The 20660-nt window shown below is 36.9% G+C and overlaps 1 protein-coding gene across 3 annotated transcripts in view; it reads left to right on the top strand.

Annotated features, from left to right (window-relative positions):
* Nucleotides 1-5072: 5072 nt before the first annotated feature.
* HAT1 (histone acetyltransferase 1) overlaps nucleotides 5073-20660 on the top strand; it is a 46373-nt gene continuing 30785 nt past the window's right edge. The window contains exons 1-3 of one of the 3 annotated variants that reach the window (XM_060106491.1): nucleotides 5073-5138; nucleotides 10493-10597; nucleotides 18114-18189. In XM_060106491.1, coding sequence (XP_059962474.1) covers nucleotides 5132-5138; nucleotides 10493-10597; nucleotides 18114-18189 — 188 coding nt within the window. In that variant the 5' untranslated portion in view covers nucleotides 5073-5131. Of the gene's footprint in view, nucleotides 5139-5218; nucleotides 5311-5396; nucleotides 5416-10492; nucleotides 10598-18113; nucleotides 18190-20660 lie in introns of those variants that run through there. The other 2 variants (XM_060106493.1, XM_060106492.1) reach the window with 2 other exon arrangements.

The following is a 20660-nucleotide window of genomic DNA, read 5'->3' on the forward strand; positions in this document are numbered from 1 at the left end:
TACCAATTCAGGGCACACAGGTTCGAGCCCTAGTCCGGGAAGATCCCACATACCGTGGAGCAACTAAGCTCATGCGCCACAACTACTGAGCCTGCGCTGTAGAGCCGGCGAGCCACATCTACTGAGCCCGTGTGCCACAACTACTGAGCCCATGTGCCACAACTACTGAAGCCCACGCTCCTAGAGCCCGTGATCCGCAACAAGAGAAGCCACCGCAATGAGAAGCCTGCGCACCGCAATGAAGAGTAGTCCCCGCTCGCTGCAACCAGAGAAAGCCCACGTGCAGCAACGAAGACACAATGCAGCCAAAAATAAATTAATTAATTAGTAAAAAAAGTTAATAATAGTAATATTTAATATAGGAATTAACAGTAGTAGAAATATATTAATATATAGAAGAGATATCAGCAAAAGTTTTTATGCATATGTATACCAAATAAACATGACAATGACTAGATTACCTGATTTCTAAAATCACTTTGCTCTAAAATTCCTGATTCTGTATTATTCAAAGTACCTTAGTTGCTCTTAAAATCTATTAAAAAAATAACACCATATCTATATTAACATAAACTGCCTCATATACAACAAAATTTAACTTTATAAAGATATGTAAAAGTAAACCTTTTATTCTTTAAACGCATCCTAACCCTACCAACACACCCTTCTTACCTGATGAAGCAGGTTCTCTTTGTATTATATGGTGCCGGTTAGCATGACAGTTTCTTTCTCTTAGATCATTAAATTCTGGATTCCCTCTAGCAAAATTTTCAGAAAGAATTCTTTTACTAATTTGCACAGTGATTGGTTGGTTTAGCTTGTTAACAACTATATATATTCCCTCAAAATTCTGATTTGTAAAAAAATTTAGAAGAAACACTGCCATAAAGCTATTTTATTTTTTTATGATTCTTTTAAGGAAGAGGTTTATGAACTAAATACTTAACCGTGCTGTATAGCAGGCATAAAAGCTCTTCATTTTGTGTGTCCAGATCATAGGAAGTTAAGAGTCATGTTCTGCATAGTGATATGGGTAAACAGGTTACAAAGGGGGTGCCTGAAAACCAACCCATTAGAACGACAGCTTTCACAACAATGTGAATATACTTAATGCTACTGAACTGTATGCTTAAAAATGATTAAGATGGGACTTCCCTGGTGGCACAGTGGTTAAGAATCCGCCTGCCAATGCAGGGGACGCGGGTTCGAGCCCTGGTCCGGGAAGATCCTACATGCTGCCGAGCAACTAAGCCTGGGCGCCACAGCTATGGAGCCTGCGCTCTAGAGCCCATGAGCCACAGCTACTGAGCCCACATGCCACAACTAAAAAAGCCCACGCACCTAGAGCCCGTGCTCTGCAAAGAAGAGTAGCCCCCACTCGCTGCAACTAGAGAAAGCCTGCACGCAGCAACAAAAACCCAACGCAGCCAAAATTTAAAATAAATAAATAAATTTATTTTTTTAAAAAATGATTAAGATGGTCAGTTTTATGTTATGTATTTTTTTACTACAATCAAAAAAAAGGAAGACAGAATGACTGAAACAATATCAGTTTAAAATATTTCTAGTCATAATTTTCACCACTTTTTAGTCTTATTTATTTAATATCAAAGTAGCTTTGATAAAGTTTTCTTCACCCTCCTCCTATCCTGAAGCTCTTCTACATTGAACAACAACACAAAACAACAGCAAAAAAAAGTTTAAAACAGAGGAATAATGGTCGTTTTTCTGTTGGCTAGAATGGAGAAAAGAATTAATATTTGAAGTAATATTTTAACTATGAAATGTGAAATACCATAGGCATTATTGTGTTAGTCACCCTAAGTAGACATGCATAATTAAAGCCATTTTTACAAACTATAGTTTCAAAAAGTAAAGAGGGCATCACTGGGTGGTGATTTTGTAAACAAGAATAAGCAATTATAGTCCTCTTCTCTCATTTTGACCAGTCTTTGCTTGTAAACAATGACAGAATGCAAAACTAGAAATATTAATTTTCAACTAACTGTTCCTTGTACCAATTAAACTGCTTCTCTTTAATTCTGTGTATCATAATTTATAGAATGTAGAGTGTAGAGTTAGCCACCATGTCTAAAAACTTCCAAAAGATTGATAAGTTTCTAGTTACGAAAGAAACCAATACATCCTCATTAAAAGAAGCAAACAGCATTTAAAAAAAAATCCCTGATTAATCCCCATCTCCAAATTCCCTCTCCTAGAAGGAGCCACAGTTAAACTAGTTGGTTATGCTTCCGGATGTTTTCTATGTTTATATCAAAATACACTTTTTTATACAAGTAAAATAACATTATAATGTTGTTAACTTATTTTTTAACCTATTATATAGTATTTTCCCAAGTCAGTACATATTAGCCAGCCCCTTTTGATGAATGTTTAGGCTATTTCCAATGTGCCAATAAAATTAATGCTGCCTTGAACATCTTTGATCATTTATCTTTGCATTCTTGTGCAAATGGTTTTGTAGGACAAATACTTTTAAGTGGAACTACCACCTCAAAGGATGTACAAATAGAGACGTGTTAAATTTTTTAAATTGCTAAATTGCTTCTCAAAAAGTACTAGTTTACACACCTATGGGTAGTGTATGAGAATTAAAATATGGAATGTGCAAACTGTTGGTGCTGTGCATCTTAAGTTACTCCTCTAACAGTAGTTTTCAGTATGAGCTGGCCTATTTTTATTTTCTTTCTTTTATCCCATATGAAAGTCATCTAGCTGGATAGGGGATTCTGGATAATTGTTCTGGGAACTCATACACCACACCCCCACTATTTGCACTATGAGCTAAACAAATGAGTTAACTAGCTATTCTTATTTGTCTGTAGAGACATGTATTTTGAAATAAAGACACATCAAGTACCTGCATTTTTCTTTTGGATCTCAAATTTCCTACATCCACTTTCTGATAACCATCTTTTTAATACCACGTTTTTTTTTTTTTTTTTTTAAATCTCTTCCGGAGGTTTCAAGACACGATGGCAAAATTTACTAGTCCATATGCAGTTGAACCTGTACCAAACATATGGTTGCTAGTTCATTCCTAACAGTGTAATATGGCCTTTTTCTATGGAGAAAAATGCCTTTTCCAGATTTCCTATTCTAGAATGAATGGTATCATACTAATACCACCTCATATTAATATAGAATTTTACAGTTTACAAACCTCTCTCCTAAATTTTTCCATCTGATTTTCACAACAACTCAATGTAATGACTGGGAAGGTTATTATCTCTACTTAATAGATGAAACAAGGTCACACAATCACAAAGTAGTAGAACTGAGACTAGTAGGGCACTGAACTTTCCACTCCACTATGCTGCCTCCTTCCTATACAGCAGGACAGCCGATTCCTTTTGTAGAAATTGTATTCTATGGTGGTAACATTCACTTCCTAAATCCCCTTTAGAATAAGGTAAAATATAAATTGAAAAGCGTGGGAAAACCCTACAAAAATATTTTTTCCTTTTTGGTAATTTTATTTTTACCTTTCTGAAAGAAGTCATTCATTTAGGTTTTAGGTAAACTCGCTAAACATGTATTCTGTGACATTTTTAATAAATATGTGTGAAGAGTTCTAAGACAAGGACAATTTAAAACTGTAACCTCAATTCTGCAAGCAGATCATATGAAATATTAGTCATATAATATATAGGTTTCATCGTATTTCTTATTCATATTATCATATATGTTTCAACATATTTCTTCCCTACAACCAACCGTAAAGTCACATAAAGTCATAAAATCTGTTTCAGATTTGCGGCGGTTAAGACAAATTCCTCTTGATTTCTTATTTTAAGGATCATAATTGCTGGTCAGCTATTGGCCAATCTACAGGTAAGGTGGTTTTGGAAAGGAATGCTGAATCTTGCCATTTTGAAAGAATGATTATATAAAAAGATTGTTTTCCATTTTTGATCCATAATGTCATTAGTGACAACGATTTCAGTTTTCTTCTTAACATTATGATCGTAATTTCTTATGTTTCATTAAAGCTTAAAGAAAAAGGATCTGAGCATTCTCAGTACCTTTTCTGATCTTTATCTTCAGGAGGGCCATCTCCATGTAGTCAAATATTGAGCTGAGTATCTGGAGAACTGGGCTCTTGTGTAGGCTGTACACTGAGTGTGAATTTGGGTAATTTCTCTTTTCTGGGCTTTAGTTTCCACATCTCTAAAACGAGGAAGTGTGTTAGTTCTAGATTATCATCTCAAGGGTCCATTTTAGCTCTAGTATCATCATTGTAAAACCTATTAACCAACATTTGTTGAGACAAGGCATTCTAGTGTACAGACATCATGGGAATATTTGTGGATACCTAAACAGTGGCTTATCATCTGGGACAAACAGTTTCAGCAGCTACTAAACACTAACAAGCCCTATGGCCCAAATCAGGTAGCATCCTGTGATGTGGTTACGCCACTAGGACTTGAGAGATGTAGAACCAGAACAGTTCTGGTCACCTAAATTATTACTATAATTTCCTTACACTAAATTGTTGCCTCATAAACTTAAAATGCGAAAGCAGGAGTACCTAGATATCACACCGTATACATACTGTTAAAAAAACATAAAAGAAAAACGATGTTAAACAACTATTTACCGCAAAAATAGAAACAAATAAAATACGGGAAACTTTCTCTGGCAACTAGAACTCAATCCCTATATTTTACCTGTAAAACTAGGGCTCAGGTGTTTGGATCTACTGTCCAGGCCAAGGAAAAGTTTTTCTAACAGTCTCCAAAACATCGTTAAGGGGGCACAGGAAACTGCCAGCGGTATGTATATTATGCAAACCAACCCCAAAGAAACTCTCCTCGAGCCAGCGAGCATCTCAACAGAGAATATCCCTCTGCGGCCTCCTCCTCCAATTCAAGCCTCAGAGGCTGACAGTCCTGGCCGTGGCTAGGCAACCGTCCGAGCCTTCCCTGCCGTGTGAGCCCCGCCTCTCGAGGCGCTTCCACCACCCCGCGCCTCGAATCTCTTCCTCTCATTGGCCAGCACCAGAAGAGGGGTGGGCGGGGGAAATGCGTCAGAAAGTGTGCTCACTTCCGGCCAGGGAGCGCGCGGGTTGATTCGTCCTTCCTCGGCCGCGGGTGCTCGCAGCTCGGAAATGGCGGGTAAGTTCCCGGGAAAAGTTTACCAAGGGGAGGGGGCGGGCAGGTTTGGGAAAGAACGCCGAGACGGTAGTGACAGTACCCGCCTGGAACTTTCGGGCTGCAGCCTGGGTTCTAGAAGGCCTGTTTCAGCCTGGAAGCGCGGAACTCTCAGCTCAGCTCCTTGTCCGCCGAGGTTCGTGCCCCCGCCCCCAACGGCTCGGGGTTCTGCACCTTCTGCGGGGAACTCGGCCCTTAGGAGGGCCGAAGAGGCCAGGAGAAAGCGTCGTGATTTGGGCTTGTAAGGTGCCAGGTGCCTGGACGCCTGTTTCTCTTCTCGTTCCCTTTACCTACTGCTGCCTCATCCACTAGTCTGGTTCTGTTCCCGCCAGCTGATTTTAATACTCAGACTCTTCTCTTCCACGTCTCTCTCCGCCTTCCACTACAGTCAACTTCTGAGCTAGCGCATTGCTGTCTTGCCCTGCACTAGCGCTCTCATTTGAATCTTGATTGACTCCGTAATAGTCTCCTTAATGTCTCACAATTTAGTATTACTAAGATCTATTTAGATTTCCTTTGAAGAGAGACAGTGAAGCATTCTTCCTTAATCTAAACTTTTCTTTTAGGGGGTGTCTATTTTAATTTTCTTGTGTTTATTCTGTTCACCTCTTTATTGAGTCTCTTCAGTTCACAACATTTAATAACTAATAATTGCCATTATTCTGTACGTTTATAAAGATTGTTTTGGGTTGAGTATATGCTTTTTTAAAATCCATTTACATATCTTTTGAAGTGATGGACAGTTTCTTTTTCTTTTATCTTTCCCCATTGCCTTTATAGTAGTCTCAGTACACTTTTATAGATGTGCTGGATACACAGGCTATAGCATGAGCTCTACAGGTGTTTAAGGAAAGGCTCTTCTACCAAATACAGACTGTAGGATTTGGGGGTACACTGGTACTATAAAGAGGGGGGACATGTGTATTGCACAGGGTGTAGTGTTATAAGAATCACACCTAAATTCGAATCTCAGTCCCACCGTTTAGTAATCGGGTGCCCTTTAAGCAGTCAAACCTCTTTCTTTTTTTAATTTTAATTTATTTAATGTATTTATTTTTGGCTGCGTTGGGTCTTAGTTGCTGTGTGTGGGCTTTCTGTAGTTGCGGCTAGCGGGGGCTGCTCTTCGTTGCGGTGTGCGGGCTTCTCATTGTGGTTTCTCGTTGTGAAGTACGGGCTCTAGGTGCACGGGCTTCAGTAGTTGTGGCACGTGGGCTCAGTAGTTGTGGTTCGCGGGCTCTAGAGCGCAGGCTCAGTAGTTGTGGCACATGGGTTAGTTGCTCCGCGGCATGTGGGATCTTCCCGGACCAGGGGTTGAACCCATGTCCCCTGCATTGGCAGGCGGATTCTTAACCACTGCGTCACCAGGGAAGCCCAATGAAACCTCTTTCTAACTGAGCTTTTTTTTTTTTTTTTTTTGCGGTATGCGGGCCTCTCACTGTTGTGGCCTCTCCCGTTGCGGAGCACAGGCTCCGGACGCGCAGGCTCAGCGGCCATGGCTCACGGGCCCAGCCGCTCCGCGGCATATGGGATCCTCCCAGACCGGGGCACGAACCCGTGTCCCCTGCATCGGCAGGAGGACTCTCAACCACTTGCGCCACCAGGGAGGCCCTCTAACTGAGCTTTTGAATATGAAATGGGGCTGATAAAGTATCTACTTGTCTTATAGAATTGTGGGGATTAAACTAATGTATGATTTGTTGCTTAGATTATACAGAAATGCCTTGAGATGGGTTCTATTATCTCATTTTTATAGATGATGTTTGAGATGGGTTCTGTTATACCATTTTTATCCATTAGGGTCAGAGAAACCAAGTAATGTGCTCTAGTTCACAGATCTAGTAAGTAAATAGTGAAGCCTGGATTTGAATCCAGCAATTCTGACTCCAAACCATTAAACTATACTGCTTCAAGTGTTCCCCACATTCTGTATATGTGTGTTTTAACCGCTTACTGAAGTTTGCGGCATGTCGTACACCATTTTTCATTTCTGCTCATGACCTTTTCTTCCTGAATTTTTCCTAATTTTTATGATCATTTTGTCAAGAGATTTATTGTCATCTTTGCTTGAAAGTTTCTCTTCATAATGGTTTCTTCCATTGTTAATTATTATATACATTGATGGGTAGCCACGTTATACTAAAACCATTTTGTTATTTCAGTAGCCTATGACTTCATGCACATGGTTACAAAAATTTTGCTAATACAGTGAAAATTTTCTTTCCTAACCCTGTCCCCATTCCTTCTCTTTATCCTAGAAGTAACAGTGGTTACTAGTTTCTTGTGTATCCTTTCTGAGATAATCTTTCTATGCATTATTAGTTGTTTTTTTAACATCTTTATTGGAGTATAATTGCTTTATAATGTGTTAGTTTCTGCTGTATAACAAAGTGAATCAGCTATACATATACATATATCCCCATATCCCTTCCCTCTTGCACCTCCCTCCTACCCTCCCTATCCCACCCCTCTAAGTGGTCACAAAGCACCGAGCTGATCTCCCTGTGCTATGCAGCTGCTTCCCACTAGCTATCTATTTTACATTTGGTAGTGTATATGTCAGTGCTACTCTCTCACTTCGTCCCAGCTTACCCTTTCCCCACCCCACGTTCTCAAGTCCATTCTCTACGTCTGCATCTTTATTCCTGCCCTTCCACTAGGTCCATCAGTACCAGTTTTCTAGATTCCATATATATGTGTTAGCATACGGTATTTGTTTTTCTCTTTCTGACTTACTCTAGGTCCACCCACCTCACTACAAATAACTCAACTTTGTTTCTCTTTATGGCTGAGTAATATTCCATTGTATATATGTGCCACATCTGCTTTATCCATTCATCTGTCGATGGATATTTAGGTTGCTTCCATGTCCTGGCTATTGTAAATAGAGCTGCAGTGAACATTGTGGTACATGACTCTTTTTGAATTATGGTTTTCTCAGGGTATATGCCCAGTAGTGGGATTGCTGGGTCATCTGGTAGTTCTGTTTTTAGTTTTTTAAGGAAGCTTCATACTGTTCTCCATAGTGGCTGTATCAGTTTACATTCCCACCAGCAGTGCAAGAGGGTTCCCTTTTCTCCACACCCTCTCCAGCATTTATTGTTTGTAGATTTTTTGATGATGGCCGTTCTGACTGCTGTGAGGTGATACCTCATTGTGGTTGATTTGCATTTCTCTAATGATTAGTGATGTTGAGCAACCTTTCACGTGTTTGTTGGCAACCTGTATGTCTTTTTTTTTTTTTTTTTTTTTCGGTATGTGGGCCTCTCACTCTTGTGGCCTCTCCCCTTGCAGAGCACAGGCTCCGGACGCGCAGGCTCAGCGGCCATGGCTCACGGGCCCAGCCGCTCCGCGGCATGTGGGATCTTCCCAGACCGGGGCATGAACCCGTGTTCCCTGCATCGGCAGGCGGACTCTCAACCACTGCGCCACCAGGGAAGCCCTTCCTGTATGTCTTATTTGGAGAAATGTCTGTTTAGGTCTTCTGCCCATTTTTGAATTCGGTTGTTTGTTTTTTTTGATATTAAGATTCATGAGCTGCTTATATATTTGGGAGATTAATCCTTTCTCAGTTGCTTCATTTGCAAATATTTTCTCACACTCTGAGGGTTGTCTTTTTGTCTTGTTTATGGTTTGCTTTGCGGTGCAAAAGCTTTTAAGTTTCATTAGGTCCCATTTGTTTATTTTTGTTTTTATTTCCATTTTTCTAGGAGGTGGGTCAAAAAGCATCTTGCTGTGATTTATGTCATACAGTGTTCTGCCTATGTTTTCCTCTAAGAGTTTTATAGTGTCTGGCCTTCTATTTAGGTCTTTAATCCATTTTGAGTTTATTTTTGTGTATCGTGTTAGGAAATGTTCTAATTTCATTCTTTCACATGTAGCTGTCCAGTTTTCCCAGCACCACTTATTGAAGAGGCTTTCTTTTCTCCATTGTATATTTTTGCCTCCTTTATCAAAGATAAGGTGACCATATGTGTGTGGGTTTATCTCTGGGCTTTCTTTCCTGTTCCACTGATCTATATTTCTGTTTTTTGTGCCAGTACTATACTGTCTTGATTACTGTAGCTTTGTAATATTGTTTGAAGTCAGGGAGCCTGATTCCTCCAGCTCCATTTTTCTTTCTCAATTGCTTTGGCTATTTGGGGTCTTTTGTGTTTCCATACAAATTGTGAAATTTTTTGTTCAAAATTTGTGAAAAATGCTGTTGGTAGTTTGATAGGGATTGCATTGAATCTATAGATTGCTTTGGGTAGTATAGTCATTTTCACAATGTTGATTCTTCCAATCCAAGAACATGGTATATCTCTCCATCTGTTTGTATCGTCTTTAATTTCTTTCATCAGTGTCTTATAGTTTTCTGCATACAGGTCTTTTGTCTCCTTAGGTAGGTTTATTCCTAGGTATTTTATTCTTTTTGTTGCAGTGGTAAATGGAAGTGTGTCCTTAATTTCTCTTTCAGATTTTTCATCATTAGTGTGTAAGAATGCAAGAGATTTCTCTGCATTAATTTTGTATCCTGCTGTTTTATCAGATTCATTGATTAGAGTTTCCTGATAGCATATTTAAGATTCTCTATGTATAGTATCGTATAATCTGCAAACAGTGACAGTTTTACTTCTTCTTTTCTGCTTTGGATTCCTTTTATTTATTTTTCTTCTCTGATTGCCATGGCTAAAACTTCCAAAACTATGTTGAATAATAGTGGTGAGAGTGGGCAACCTTGTCTTGTTCCTGATCTTAGAGGAAATGGTTTCAGTTTTTCACCATTGAGAACGATGTTGGCTGTGGGTTTGTCATATATGGCCTTTATTATGTTGAGGTAGGTTCCCTCTATGCCTGCTTTCTGTTGTTGGTTTTTTTAATAGTTGATCTGGAAGTACTCTGGGTAGAATTTTTTCAGTATTAGAAATAAAATGCTATCCTGTAATTATCAAAGGACATTCTCACCTTGATTCTTAGCGGAGCAGTAGCATCCTTTTTATATTTCTTTTAAAAAGGCTACTTAGGTATAAATCCTAGCAGGTAATTTATATTACTATTAAATATTCAGAAATGTCAGTAGTCTGTCATTTTAATTATCAGCTTTACTCATTTATGTAAAGCAGGTCTAGTTCACAAGCCTCTATCTCAAAAGTGATTTTTTTTCTGTTTTATAATGAGATGGTCATACTCAGTACATTTATGTAGGAGTATATGGAGATCTGTGATCTGTTAGCATGTTATAAGTCTTACCTTTATTCCAGTTCTAATAAGAACTCTATTTGTAGGTTTGACTAATTAAACCACTTCCACCTAGACTTTTTAAAAACCTTTTTTCTTAGGATTTGGTGCTATGGAGAAATTTTTGGTTGAATACAAGAGTGCAGTTGAGAAGAAACTGGCAGAGTACAAATGTAACACCAACACAGCAATTGAACTAAAATTAGGTATGTATGCCTTTGCTAAGTAGTATTACATGTGTACTGTGTGTGTATATAATCTTTCTTTTTAAATTTGAAGTAGAATTTTATGTAAGAGCAGTTTACTGCAGTCATTTATATAGTTATTGTATTGTTTTTGCAATTTAATGTTTAGTTTTCTACACTTAATGAACACATTCAGATTTTATGAAGTCTTGGTTTATGTCATGGCGTGGGTAGATGTTTGAGAGATGGCAGAGTTTACATATAGAAAGTTCAGTGTGGCAAAAAGTGACAGGTATAAGTGGTCTCAGCCTCTTAAAAATATTTACTTTTGCTTATTTGCTTATAAAAAAATAGAAAATAAGTGTTGGGGAGAACGTGGGGAACTCGCATATGTTCCTGATGGGAACATAAAATGAGGCAATTACTTTGGAAAACAATTTGGCAGGTTCTTAAAAAGTTAAACATATATATTTGCCATATGACTCAACAATTCAACTCCTAGGTATCTACCCAAGAGAAATGAAAATGTTTGTCCATACAAAAACTTGTACATGAATGTTCACAGCAGCATCATTCACAATAGCTAAAAGAAATAGCCCAGATATCAATCAGCTGGTAAGCGGTTAAACAAAGTGTGGTATATCCATGTGATGGAATACTATTTGACAATAAAAAGGAATGAAGGTCTGATACATGCTACAACACTTAAAGCACTTAAAGCAGTTGAGTTTATGGGATGTAAATTATAACTCAATAAAGCTATTTAAGAAATAATTATAAGCTCATGAATTCTGGTTCCATCACTTTCCATTTCTTAGGTTTCTCGTCTTTAAAATGGAGTTCATATTACTTACTGTATAGTGGTTGTAAAGATTAAATATGAGGTTAAATACAAGTAAAGTGCTTAAACAATTTGATTTAGAAATTCACAATAGATGTTGGCTATTATTATTTAAAACAGTACAAACATAACAGAAATACAAAGAAAGTGACAGATAATGGTGCCCTGACGCCTCACTAAAAAGGTAATACTGATCTAAGTTTTTTTTTCTTGTACATACATTAATTTTCTAAAACCAGGATACTGTTGTAAGGCTGTTTTGTTATTTAGCTTAATAGTATCTTGAATATTATTCCTTGTAACTATATATAGATCTACCTCATTCTTTTAAATTATGTAATATAGTATGACTGTATCATAACTTATTTAAGTATTCTCTGTTGGGAGATGTGCTTCTCCTCTTTTGCTATTAAAAGTAATTCTCCAATAAATATCGTTGCGTATGTATGTACCCACTTGTGTGAGTGATCTGTAGAGTGTGTGGCTAGAAATTGAAATGCTGGATCAGAGTTTTTCAGCTTCAGCACTATTGACATTTTGGGTTAGATAATTCTTTGTTATTCTGTACTTTGTAGGATGTTTAGCAGCATTCCTTGTCTATTAACTAGATGCCAGTGACGTTCTCCTTCAGTTGTGACAATCAAAAATGTCTTTTGACGTTGTCAGATCTCCTGAGTGTTGTGTGTAAAATTGTCTCTGTTTAAGAACCACTGTGCTAGGTCAAAGGGTTACAAACATATTCTACTTTAGTAGCCATTGCTAAATTGCCTTCCAAAAAAGTACCTGTGCTTACACCAGAATTTGAGATTGCCTTTTTACCTATACCCTGGTCAGTGTTGCATATTATCATTAAAAAAAACAAAGCAGAACACCGTGCCCCTGTGATGGGTGAAAAATAGCTTCTTGTTTTAATTTGCAATTGTAGTGAAAAACACATAACTTAAAATTTACTATTTTTTACCATTTTAAGTGTACAGTTCTGTAGTGTTTAGCGTTTATACTCACATTGTTGTGCAACTGATCTCCAGAACCTTCTCATCTTGCAAAATTGAAACTCTGTATCCCTGTTTTCCCCCTACTGTTAGCCCCTTGCTAACACCTTTTTACTTCTGTTTCTAGAATTTGACTACTTTAGATACTTTTTACTTTCTGTTTCTAGAATTTGACTACTTTAGATACCTCATATAAGTGGAAGCATGCAGTATTTGTATTCTTGTGACTGGCATATTTCACTTAGCATAATATCCTCAAGGTTCATCCATATAGCACGTGGCAGGAATTCCTTCCTTTTAAGGCTGAAAAATATTCCATTACATGTATATACCACGTTTTGTTTATCCGTTCATCCGTTGTTGGACGCTTGAGTTGCTTCCACCTCTTGGCTATTGCAAATAATGCTGCTGTGAATAGGGGTGTGCAAATATCTCTTCGAGATACTGCTTCAAATTCTTTTGGATATATACCCAGAGGTGGGATTGCTGTATCATATTGTAATTATATTTTTAATTCTTTGAGGAACCGTTTTCCATAGTGGTTGCTGCTCCATTTTACATTCCCACCAACAGTGCACAAAAATTCCAATTTCTCCACATCCTTGCCAACACATTATTTTCTGAGGGTTTTTTTCCCCCACAGTTTTTGACCATTTTTTGATTTGATAATTAAAATTGATTTTTAATCCTAAGAGAAGTATATCCTTTATATTCTAAAAGAATCAGCCCTTCTTTGGTCATAAGTTGCAAGTACTTTTTTCCCTGTTTTGAGTTTTGGTAAGTTTGTTATGTAGAAGTTAAAATTTTTTATCTAGGGAAATTTCTTTTTCTTTTATGAGTTTTCACTGTGTCTTATAAAAAGGTCCTTCCTGCTCTAAGATTATGAAAAAAATTATCTATTGTTTCTTTTAATAATTTGTTGATTTTTTTTCTCTTTTTAAATTGAAACCTTTGAATCTTTATCTTGATAAGGCATAGGGTAGGAATCCAGCTTTATACTTTTCCAGATGGTTTAGTCAGTTATCTAGCTGCTGATTTGTTGTCTTCAACAATTAAAATTTCTTTTTTAATCATACTGAAGTATTATATATATTCTTGGGTTTACTCTGGGGCCTTTTTTTTCCCCCGAGCCATTAGTGTACTGTTACAATAAATGTTGTGATTAGTATATGGTGTGACTAGGTCCCACTCATTTCTTTAAGAGTTTTCCTAAGTTTTCTCTAATGTATTCTTCTAGGTGGACATTTTATCAAGTTCCAAAGAGATGTTTGGTTGATTTTTTTTAAATCGAGATCCTATTAAAATTTAAGTTTAATATGGGGAGAATCAACATCTTTACATTGCTGAATCTTCCTTTCTAATAGCAAGAATATCTTTCTATTTATTCAGGTCTTTTTTATGTCTAGCTGTGGAGTTTTAAATTTTATGTACAGATGATAAACATTTCTTAAGTTTATTCCAAGGTATTTCATCTATTTTACTACTATTATAAATGGGATCTCCTCGTCCATTATATTTTCTCTCTTTATTGTGTATGGGAGAATTATGGAAAATAATTCTTAATATATATCTTTTTCCCACATCAAAATCTAGTTTACATAAATTTTATACATATTTCACAGAACTAAAATTGACTGGGTTATTTGGTCAGTCTAATCACTTACAGTCAGCAGCAATAATTTGCTTCCCTAAAAACAACCTTTCTTCCTATCTCCCTCTTTCCCTTCCCCTTCTACTTTCTCTGGAGAAATGTTTATTGAAACCTACCATGTGACAGGCATTGTAGTAGACACATGGGATAACTTTAACTCTTGACTGCATACCAGTAATTCCACTAAGGTTTATCCCAAGATTCTTCTCCCATAGCAAGCTGTTTTCACTTCGTGTATGAGGGATTGATAGGCATACTTTTCCCACACAGGTCCAGTGTTCTAGGGGTAGGTTACTGTAGAAAGAGTGAATCTTTTTTTCTATATGTCATTTTAATTATGTTTAGGTATACAATTAGGTGGCATTAACTACCTTCACAGTGTTGTGCAGCCATCACCACTATCTGTTTCCAAAACTTTTTTATCACCCCAAACAGAAACTATATATACCTGTTAAGCAGTAACTCCCCATTCACCTTCCCCTCCAGCCCCTGGTAACCTCTAATCTACTTTCTATCTCTATGAATTTACCTATTTTAGATATATATATATATTTTTTTTTTTGCGATACGCGGGCCTCTCACTGCTGTGGCCTCTCCACCTGTGGAGCACAGGCTCTGGACGTGCAGGCTCAGCAGCCATGGCTCACGGGCCCAGCTGCTCTGCGGCATGTGGGATCCCCCCGGACTGGGGCACGAACCCGTGTCCCCTGCATCAGCAGGCAGACTCTCAACCACTGCGCCACCAGGGAAGCCCATATTTTAGATATTTTTTTAAGTGGGATATTTGTCCTTTTGTGTCTGGCTTATTTTACTTAGCATAATATTTTCAACTTACTTAGCACATGTTTCATTTTGTAACATGTATCAGAACTTCATTCCTGTTAATGGCTGTATAATATTCTGTTGTATACCACACTTTGTTTATTTATTCATCTGTTGATGGACCCTTGGGTTGTTTCCTCCTTTTGGCAATTGTGAATAATGCTGCCATGAACATCGAGATATAGTTGTCTGTTGTCCTTGTTTTCAGTTCTTTTGCCAAATAGCTAGGAACAGAATTGCTGGGTCATATGATAATTCTATGTTTAGCTTTTGGAGGAATTGCCAAATTATATTCCATAGTGGCTACACCATTTTACATTGCCACGAGCAATGTATGAGTTTCACTTTTTCCACATCCTTTTCAGCACTTATTATTTTTTTATATATAGCCATCCTTGTAGGTGTGAAATGACATCTTACTGCAGTTTTAATTTGCATTTCCCTAATAACTGATGACATTGAGCATATTTTCATGTGCTTATTGGCTGCTTGTGTATCTTCTTTGTAGAAGTATCTGTTCAGATCCTTTGCATATTTTTTAATTGAGTTGTTTGTCTTTAATATATTTTTGTTGTCGTTGTTGTTTTAATGTATTTTAAAAACAGATAATCTTACTGGATTCTTCTACAGTTGTGGAGAGTGGTTTCAGCTGATTTTCTTTGTTTTTCTCAAGCATGCAATCATAGCATCTGAACATTTTAGTAAATTCACTTTCTTTTCTATATATACCTCTTACTTTGTTCTCTTTTCAATTTGCATTGGCTAGCACATTCAGAATAGTGTTAAAAAATTATAGCTGTCATTCCTCTTCCTTAAATTAATGATGATGGTTCTTGTTATTTCTCCACTAAACATGATCCTGGCTTATTACATTGGAGAGTATTTTTCAGTTTGCAAACAGTTTTTATTCAAACATGCATATTAGAGTTTATTGAGCGCCATTTTGGTTTCCCTGGAAATAATTTTGATTATATTATCTTATATACAATGTAAAACATAATATTTAAATAATTTTATTTTTTAATCTTTAGATCTTGAACCATCCTTGCATTTCAGTACCTTGAGATATTTTGTTTTGATGAAGACTATTTTATATTATCTTTAAATATTTTTACATTATTATTTATAGATGAGCTTGGTCTGTGTTTTTCTCCTCTTTGCTTTCTTTTTAGGGAAGGTGAAGGTCAGCCTTTGTACTCTTTGTAACTATTTCTCATGGCCTTCCCACTTTAGCATTCCTACTCTGAACAGTTTTTAAAGCATTAAGTATACTTGTTCCTTAAAGGCTTGAAAGAATTCACCTTAATCGTTTTGAAGAGATTGTCCTCTTAGGCCATTTAATGCTTTTTTTGCCTTACTACAATTTAGATTGCATTTTCAGGTTTTGTGGTTTACATGCTACATTTTTTTGTCCTTCCATTTACTTTTTTTTATTTTTATTTTTGTGGTACACTCTTGTGGCCTCTCCCGTTGCGGAGCACAGGCTCCTGACGCGCAGGCTCAGCGGCCATGACTCATGGGCCCAGCTGCTCCGCAGCATGCGGGATCTTCCCGGACCAGGGCACGAACCCGTGTCCCTTGCATTGGCAGGCGGACTCTCAACCACTGCGCCACCAGGGAAGCCCTAATGTGTGTGTTTTTTTGCTGAATTATTTGAAAGTAGCTTTCTGAACATCATGAATTTGCTCATAGCACAGGTCCTAATATATGAATATGCACATATATAACAACAACACAATTATCACACCTAAGAAAATTAGTAGTAATTCTTTGGTATCATGAAATTTTCTGGTTTCCCTGGTTGTTCTGGAAAGTCTTGAGTGGCTTAAAAAAAAAAAGATTTAAACCAGAATCCACTCAAGAATCATGCATTGTGTTGGGTGTTTCTTTAATCTCTTTTAATCCAAAACAGTCCCTCCTACCCATGGAACTTTTCCCTCCCTATGCCATTGATTTATTTGGCAGAGTAAAGTCATTACATAGAATTATTAAACAAATCAGCATTCTGGATTTGTCTATTTCCTTTTGCTGGTATTTAATTTGTTCCCTTCTGTATTGTAAATTGGAGGATATAAAGCTGGATTAGAGCTAGGATAAAATTTTTCAGTAAGAAAACTTCATAGGTGATACTGTATGCATTATGTTGCATTGAATCAAGAGGCACATATTGTTGGTCTGTCCCACAATGAGTGATTCTAAGTTTGAGATCACTTGGAAAGATGGTGACCACCAGATCTCTACAGTGAAAAGATTGTCTTTCCTTTTGTAAATCAGTAAGCTGCTAGATGATAACTTTGGCACCCTGTGAATGACCTCTACGAGGACAGTGTTAGAAACTTTTCATCTGCAGTTATCTTTTCATTCTTCAATTGCTTAAGGGTTTTTTTTTTTTTTGGTAGTTTTTCTTCATAAGATAAATTATATTGGGAAAAAGTCCAGTTATATCAGTACTCATAGTAAATGCAAATAAAAATAACAAGATACCCATTTCCATCTTAGATTAGTAGAAATTAAAGTTGAGGGTACAGAGTATTCTCAGGGATATGGAAGAAACAAAGGAGTTTAAGTAGCTGCTGGTGTGTATTTACAGTATTTTAAAGGGCACTTAAGCAGTATTTGCAAAAATATTTCAGTACTTTTTTCAGCACTTGTACTGCCAGGAATTTACTCTATGTATACTTGTAAAAGTATAGCACGGTTAAGGATGTCATTGCAGTGTTACTTTTAATAGCAAAAAAGAAAAGGAAAAAAACTAGGAACAACATAAACATCATCATCTTGCAGGCATAAAGAATGATGTGATGCTATGAGCTTCATCAAACTCAGATTGTTCTTGTTCTCAGAATGTTTCTTATAGCACTTTGTTTTTGTTTCCTTTGTACTGTAGCTTTTCTCATCTCAAAGTGCTTTTTTGGTTTTGTTTTCTTTTACTCTTTGCATTGTGTATAAACATACCAGAAAAGTAAAAATTAAATCAGATGCCTCTGTCATGCCTAGTTTTCTAATTCTTAGAATCAGTAGGGTTTTGACACTGAAGCACTCGAAGTAATATTCTGATTTTCATTGTTTGTTTTTCTCATGAGAATCCAGTGTAAATCATATAATGGAAAAGTGACATTTTAAGTAAGAAAAATGTTGGCTGTATCCTAGTTATACTGACATTCTTAAACTGGAAATACCTGTCATCTTTAATATCGTTAATATCTCTGTATTTTTTATTCTTTTAAACAGTTCGTTTTCCGGAAGATCTTGAGAATGACATTAGAACTTTCTTTCCTGAATATACCCATCAACTCTTTGGGGATGAGTAAGTAACTTAGTAAGATATTTGTCAAATTAGTATGGCAAAAACATTTTTTTAAATTTAGAAATGAGAATTTATTCTCTTTACTGTTATTTTTCATGTAATTTATTTAAAAATATATATTAGGGCCTCCCTGGTGGCGCAGTGGTTGAGAGTCCGCCTGCTGATGCAGGGGATACGGGTTCGTGCCCCGGTCTGGGAGGATCCCATATGCCGCGGAGCGGCTGGGCCCGTGAGCCATGGCCGCTGAGCCTGCGCGTCCGGAGCCTGCGCGTCCGGAGCCTGTGCTCCGCAACGGGAGAGGCCACAACAGTGAGAGGCCCGCATACCGGAAAAAAAAAAAAAAAATTAAATTAAAAAAATATATATATATATATATATATTAGAATGGCATTTTTACATTGAGACACCAATCTACTATCTAATACCTATCATTTAGTGCTATAGGTGCATTATCTCATTTAATTCTCATAATCTTAGCAATGGTATTATCATTTGTAACATTAACATTCGTAGGATTGGATAGTTGCCTAAGGACATATGAATGGCTGAAGTTCAGATTTAGTCAGTCTGACTGCAGAGCCCATATTCATAACTACTCCTTTTTTCCTACCATTTTGCTATACTGCTTTTAGAAAACACTCCCCTAAATCTGGAAAGCTCAAGTTTATTCTGTGACAAGTAAATAAGCAATTAAGAGAAATTTATTTTCAGAAGCAACTTTAAAGATATGTCCTGGGCTATTCAGCACAGTTCTTTAATTTCCTAAACCTTCATTACATTATTAGAATAGTCTGTCACCTTTTGTTTTTTTAACTTTTGATTTTGAAGAAAATTTCAAATTTACAATAAGTTGCAAGAATAATATTCTGTACATCCTTTATCTACAGTCATCAGTTGTTAACATTTAGCTATATTTGCTTTAATCATTCTCTTATATAAATATATTGATAGGTTGTTGTTGAACCATTTGAGAGTAGGTTGCAGATATATCTTCTCTTACTCCTAAATTCTTTAGTATGTATTTTATAGAAACAAGGACAGTAACCATAGTAGAATTATCAAAACTCAGGAAATTTAACATTGATACAGTACTGTTTTCTAAAATATAATCCACATTTCAGACCTTGCCAGATGATTCCTAGTAATTCTTTTATAACAATTTTCCCCATCCTGGATCCAATCTAGAATCACGTATTGCATTTAGTTGTCATCTCTCTTTAGTCCCTTTAGTCTGAAACAGTTCCTCAGGCTTTGTTTTCCATGGCACTGACATTTTTGTAGAGAATAGGCTACTTTTATAAACCATTTTGGACTCATTTGATTGTTTCTTCATGATTAAATTCAGATAATGCATATTTTTGTAGTACCACAACAGAAGTTGTATATGTCCTTCTCAGTGTGTCATATCAGAAAGTCCATGATGTCAGTTTGTCCCATTGTTGGTTAAGCTAACTTGGGTCATTAAGTTTAGAGGTATCTGCCAGGTTTCTCCACTAAAAGGTTGATGGGCTTTTCTTTGTTATTTATATGTAATCTGTGGGGAGATAGTCTGAGAGTGAAAATATCCTGTTTCCCATCAGACTTTCGCTCAGTAGTTTTAAAACTGTTAATGATTCCTGTCAGTATTTTACTATGATTGTAAAATGGCAATTTTCTAACTCTGCCACACCTTCAGCAGTTATTAGTTTGCATTCTACAATAAAAAACAGCTTCTCTTCTTCCCCTTGTGTATTGTTTATATCAGAATAGACTCAGGGATTCTTTTTTTAACTTAATGGGTTATAATCTTTTACTGTTATTAATTTGATGCTCACATTATCACAGATTCAACAAGTGGCTCTTCTTTCAAACTGGCTTTTTGAGTCCTTTTGATACATCGTCATCATTTTGAGGACATGTTACCTTGTGATACAATAAGGTGTTCCACATTCACCTTGTACTTCCTCTGCTAGTTCTGGAGTCGGGCATATTCTCAAGGAACCATGTTTTTTTTAGTAGGAAAGGGTGTTTAGACATAGTTGACATTTAAAATATTCCCTCTTATTGCTATTTTCTCTATGCTTTATTTTCAACATTTTGTACATACTTATTTAATGTGTTTTTAAATTGACAAATGTCTCTTCATGGAACAAGTTTCTTGAGAATTTCTTATTAATACATCAGATATGCATATGTGCTTTTAAATATTAATAACTGAATTTTATTATATATTGATTTGTGCCAAAATTTGAGCCTTTCTTTTTTTTTTTTTTTTTTTTTTTTGCGGTACGCGGGCCTCTCACTGTTGTGGCCTCTCCCGTTGCAGAGCACAGGCTCCGGACACACAGGCTCAGTGGCCATGGCTCACAGGTCCAGCCGCTCTGCTGCATGTGGGATCTTCCCAGACCGGGGCACGAACCCGTGTCCCCTGCATCGGCAGGCAGACTCTCAACCACTGCGCCACCAGGGAAGCCCTGAGCCTTTCATATTTT

The sequence above is a fragment of the Mesoplodon densirostris genome, chromosome 8, assembly GCF_025265405.1.
Source record: "Mesoplodon densirostris isolate mMesDen1 chromosome 8, mMesDen1 primary haplotype, whole genome shotgun sequence".
NCBI classification, from domain to species: Eukaryota; Metazoa; Chordata; class Mammalia; order Artiodactyla; family Ziphiidae; genus Mesoplodon; species Mesoplodon densirostris.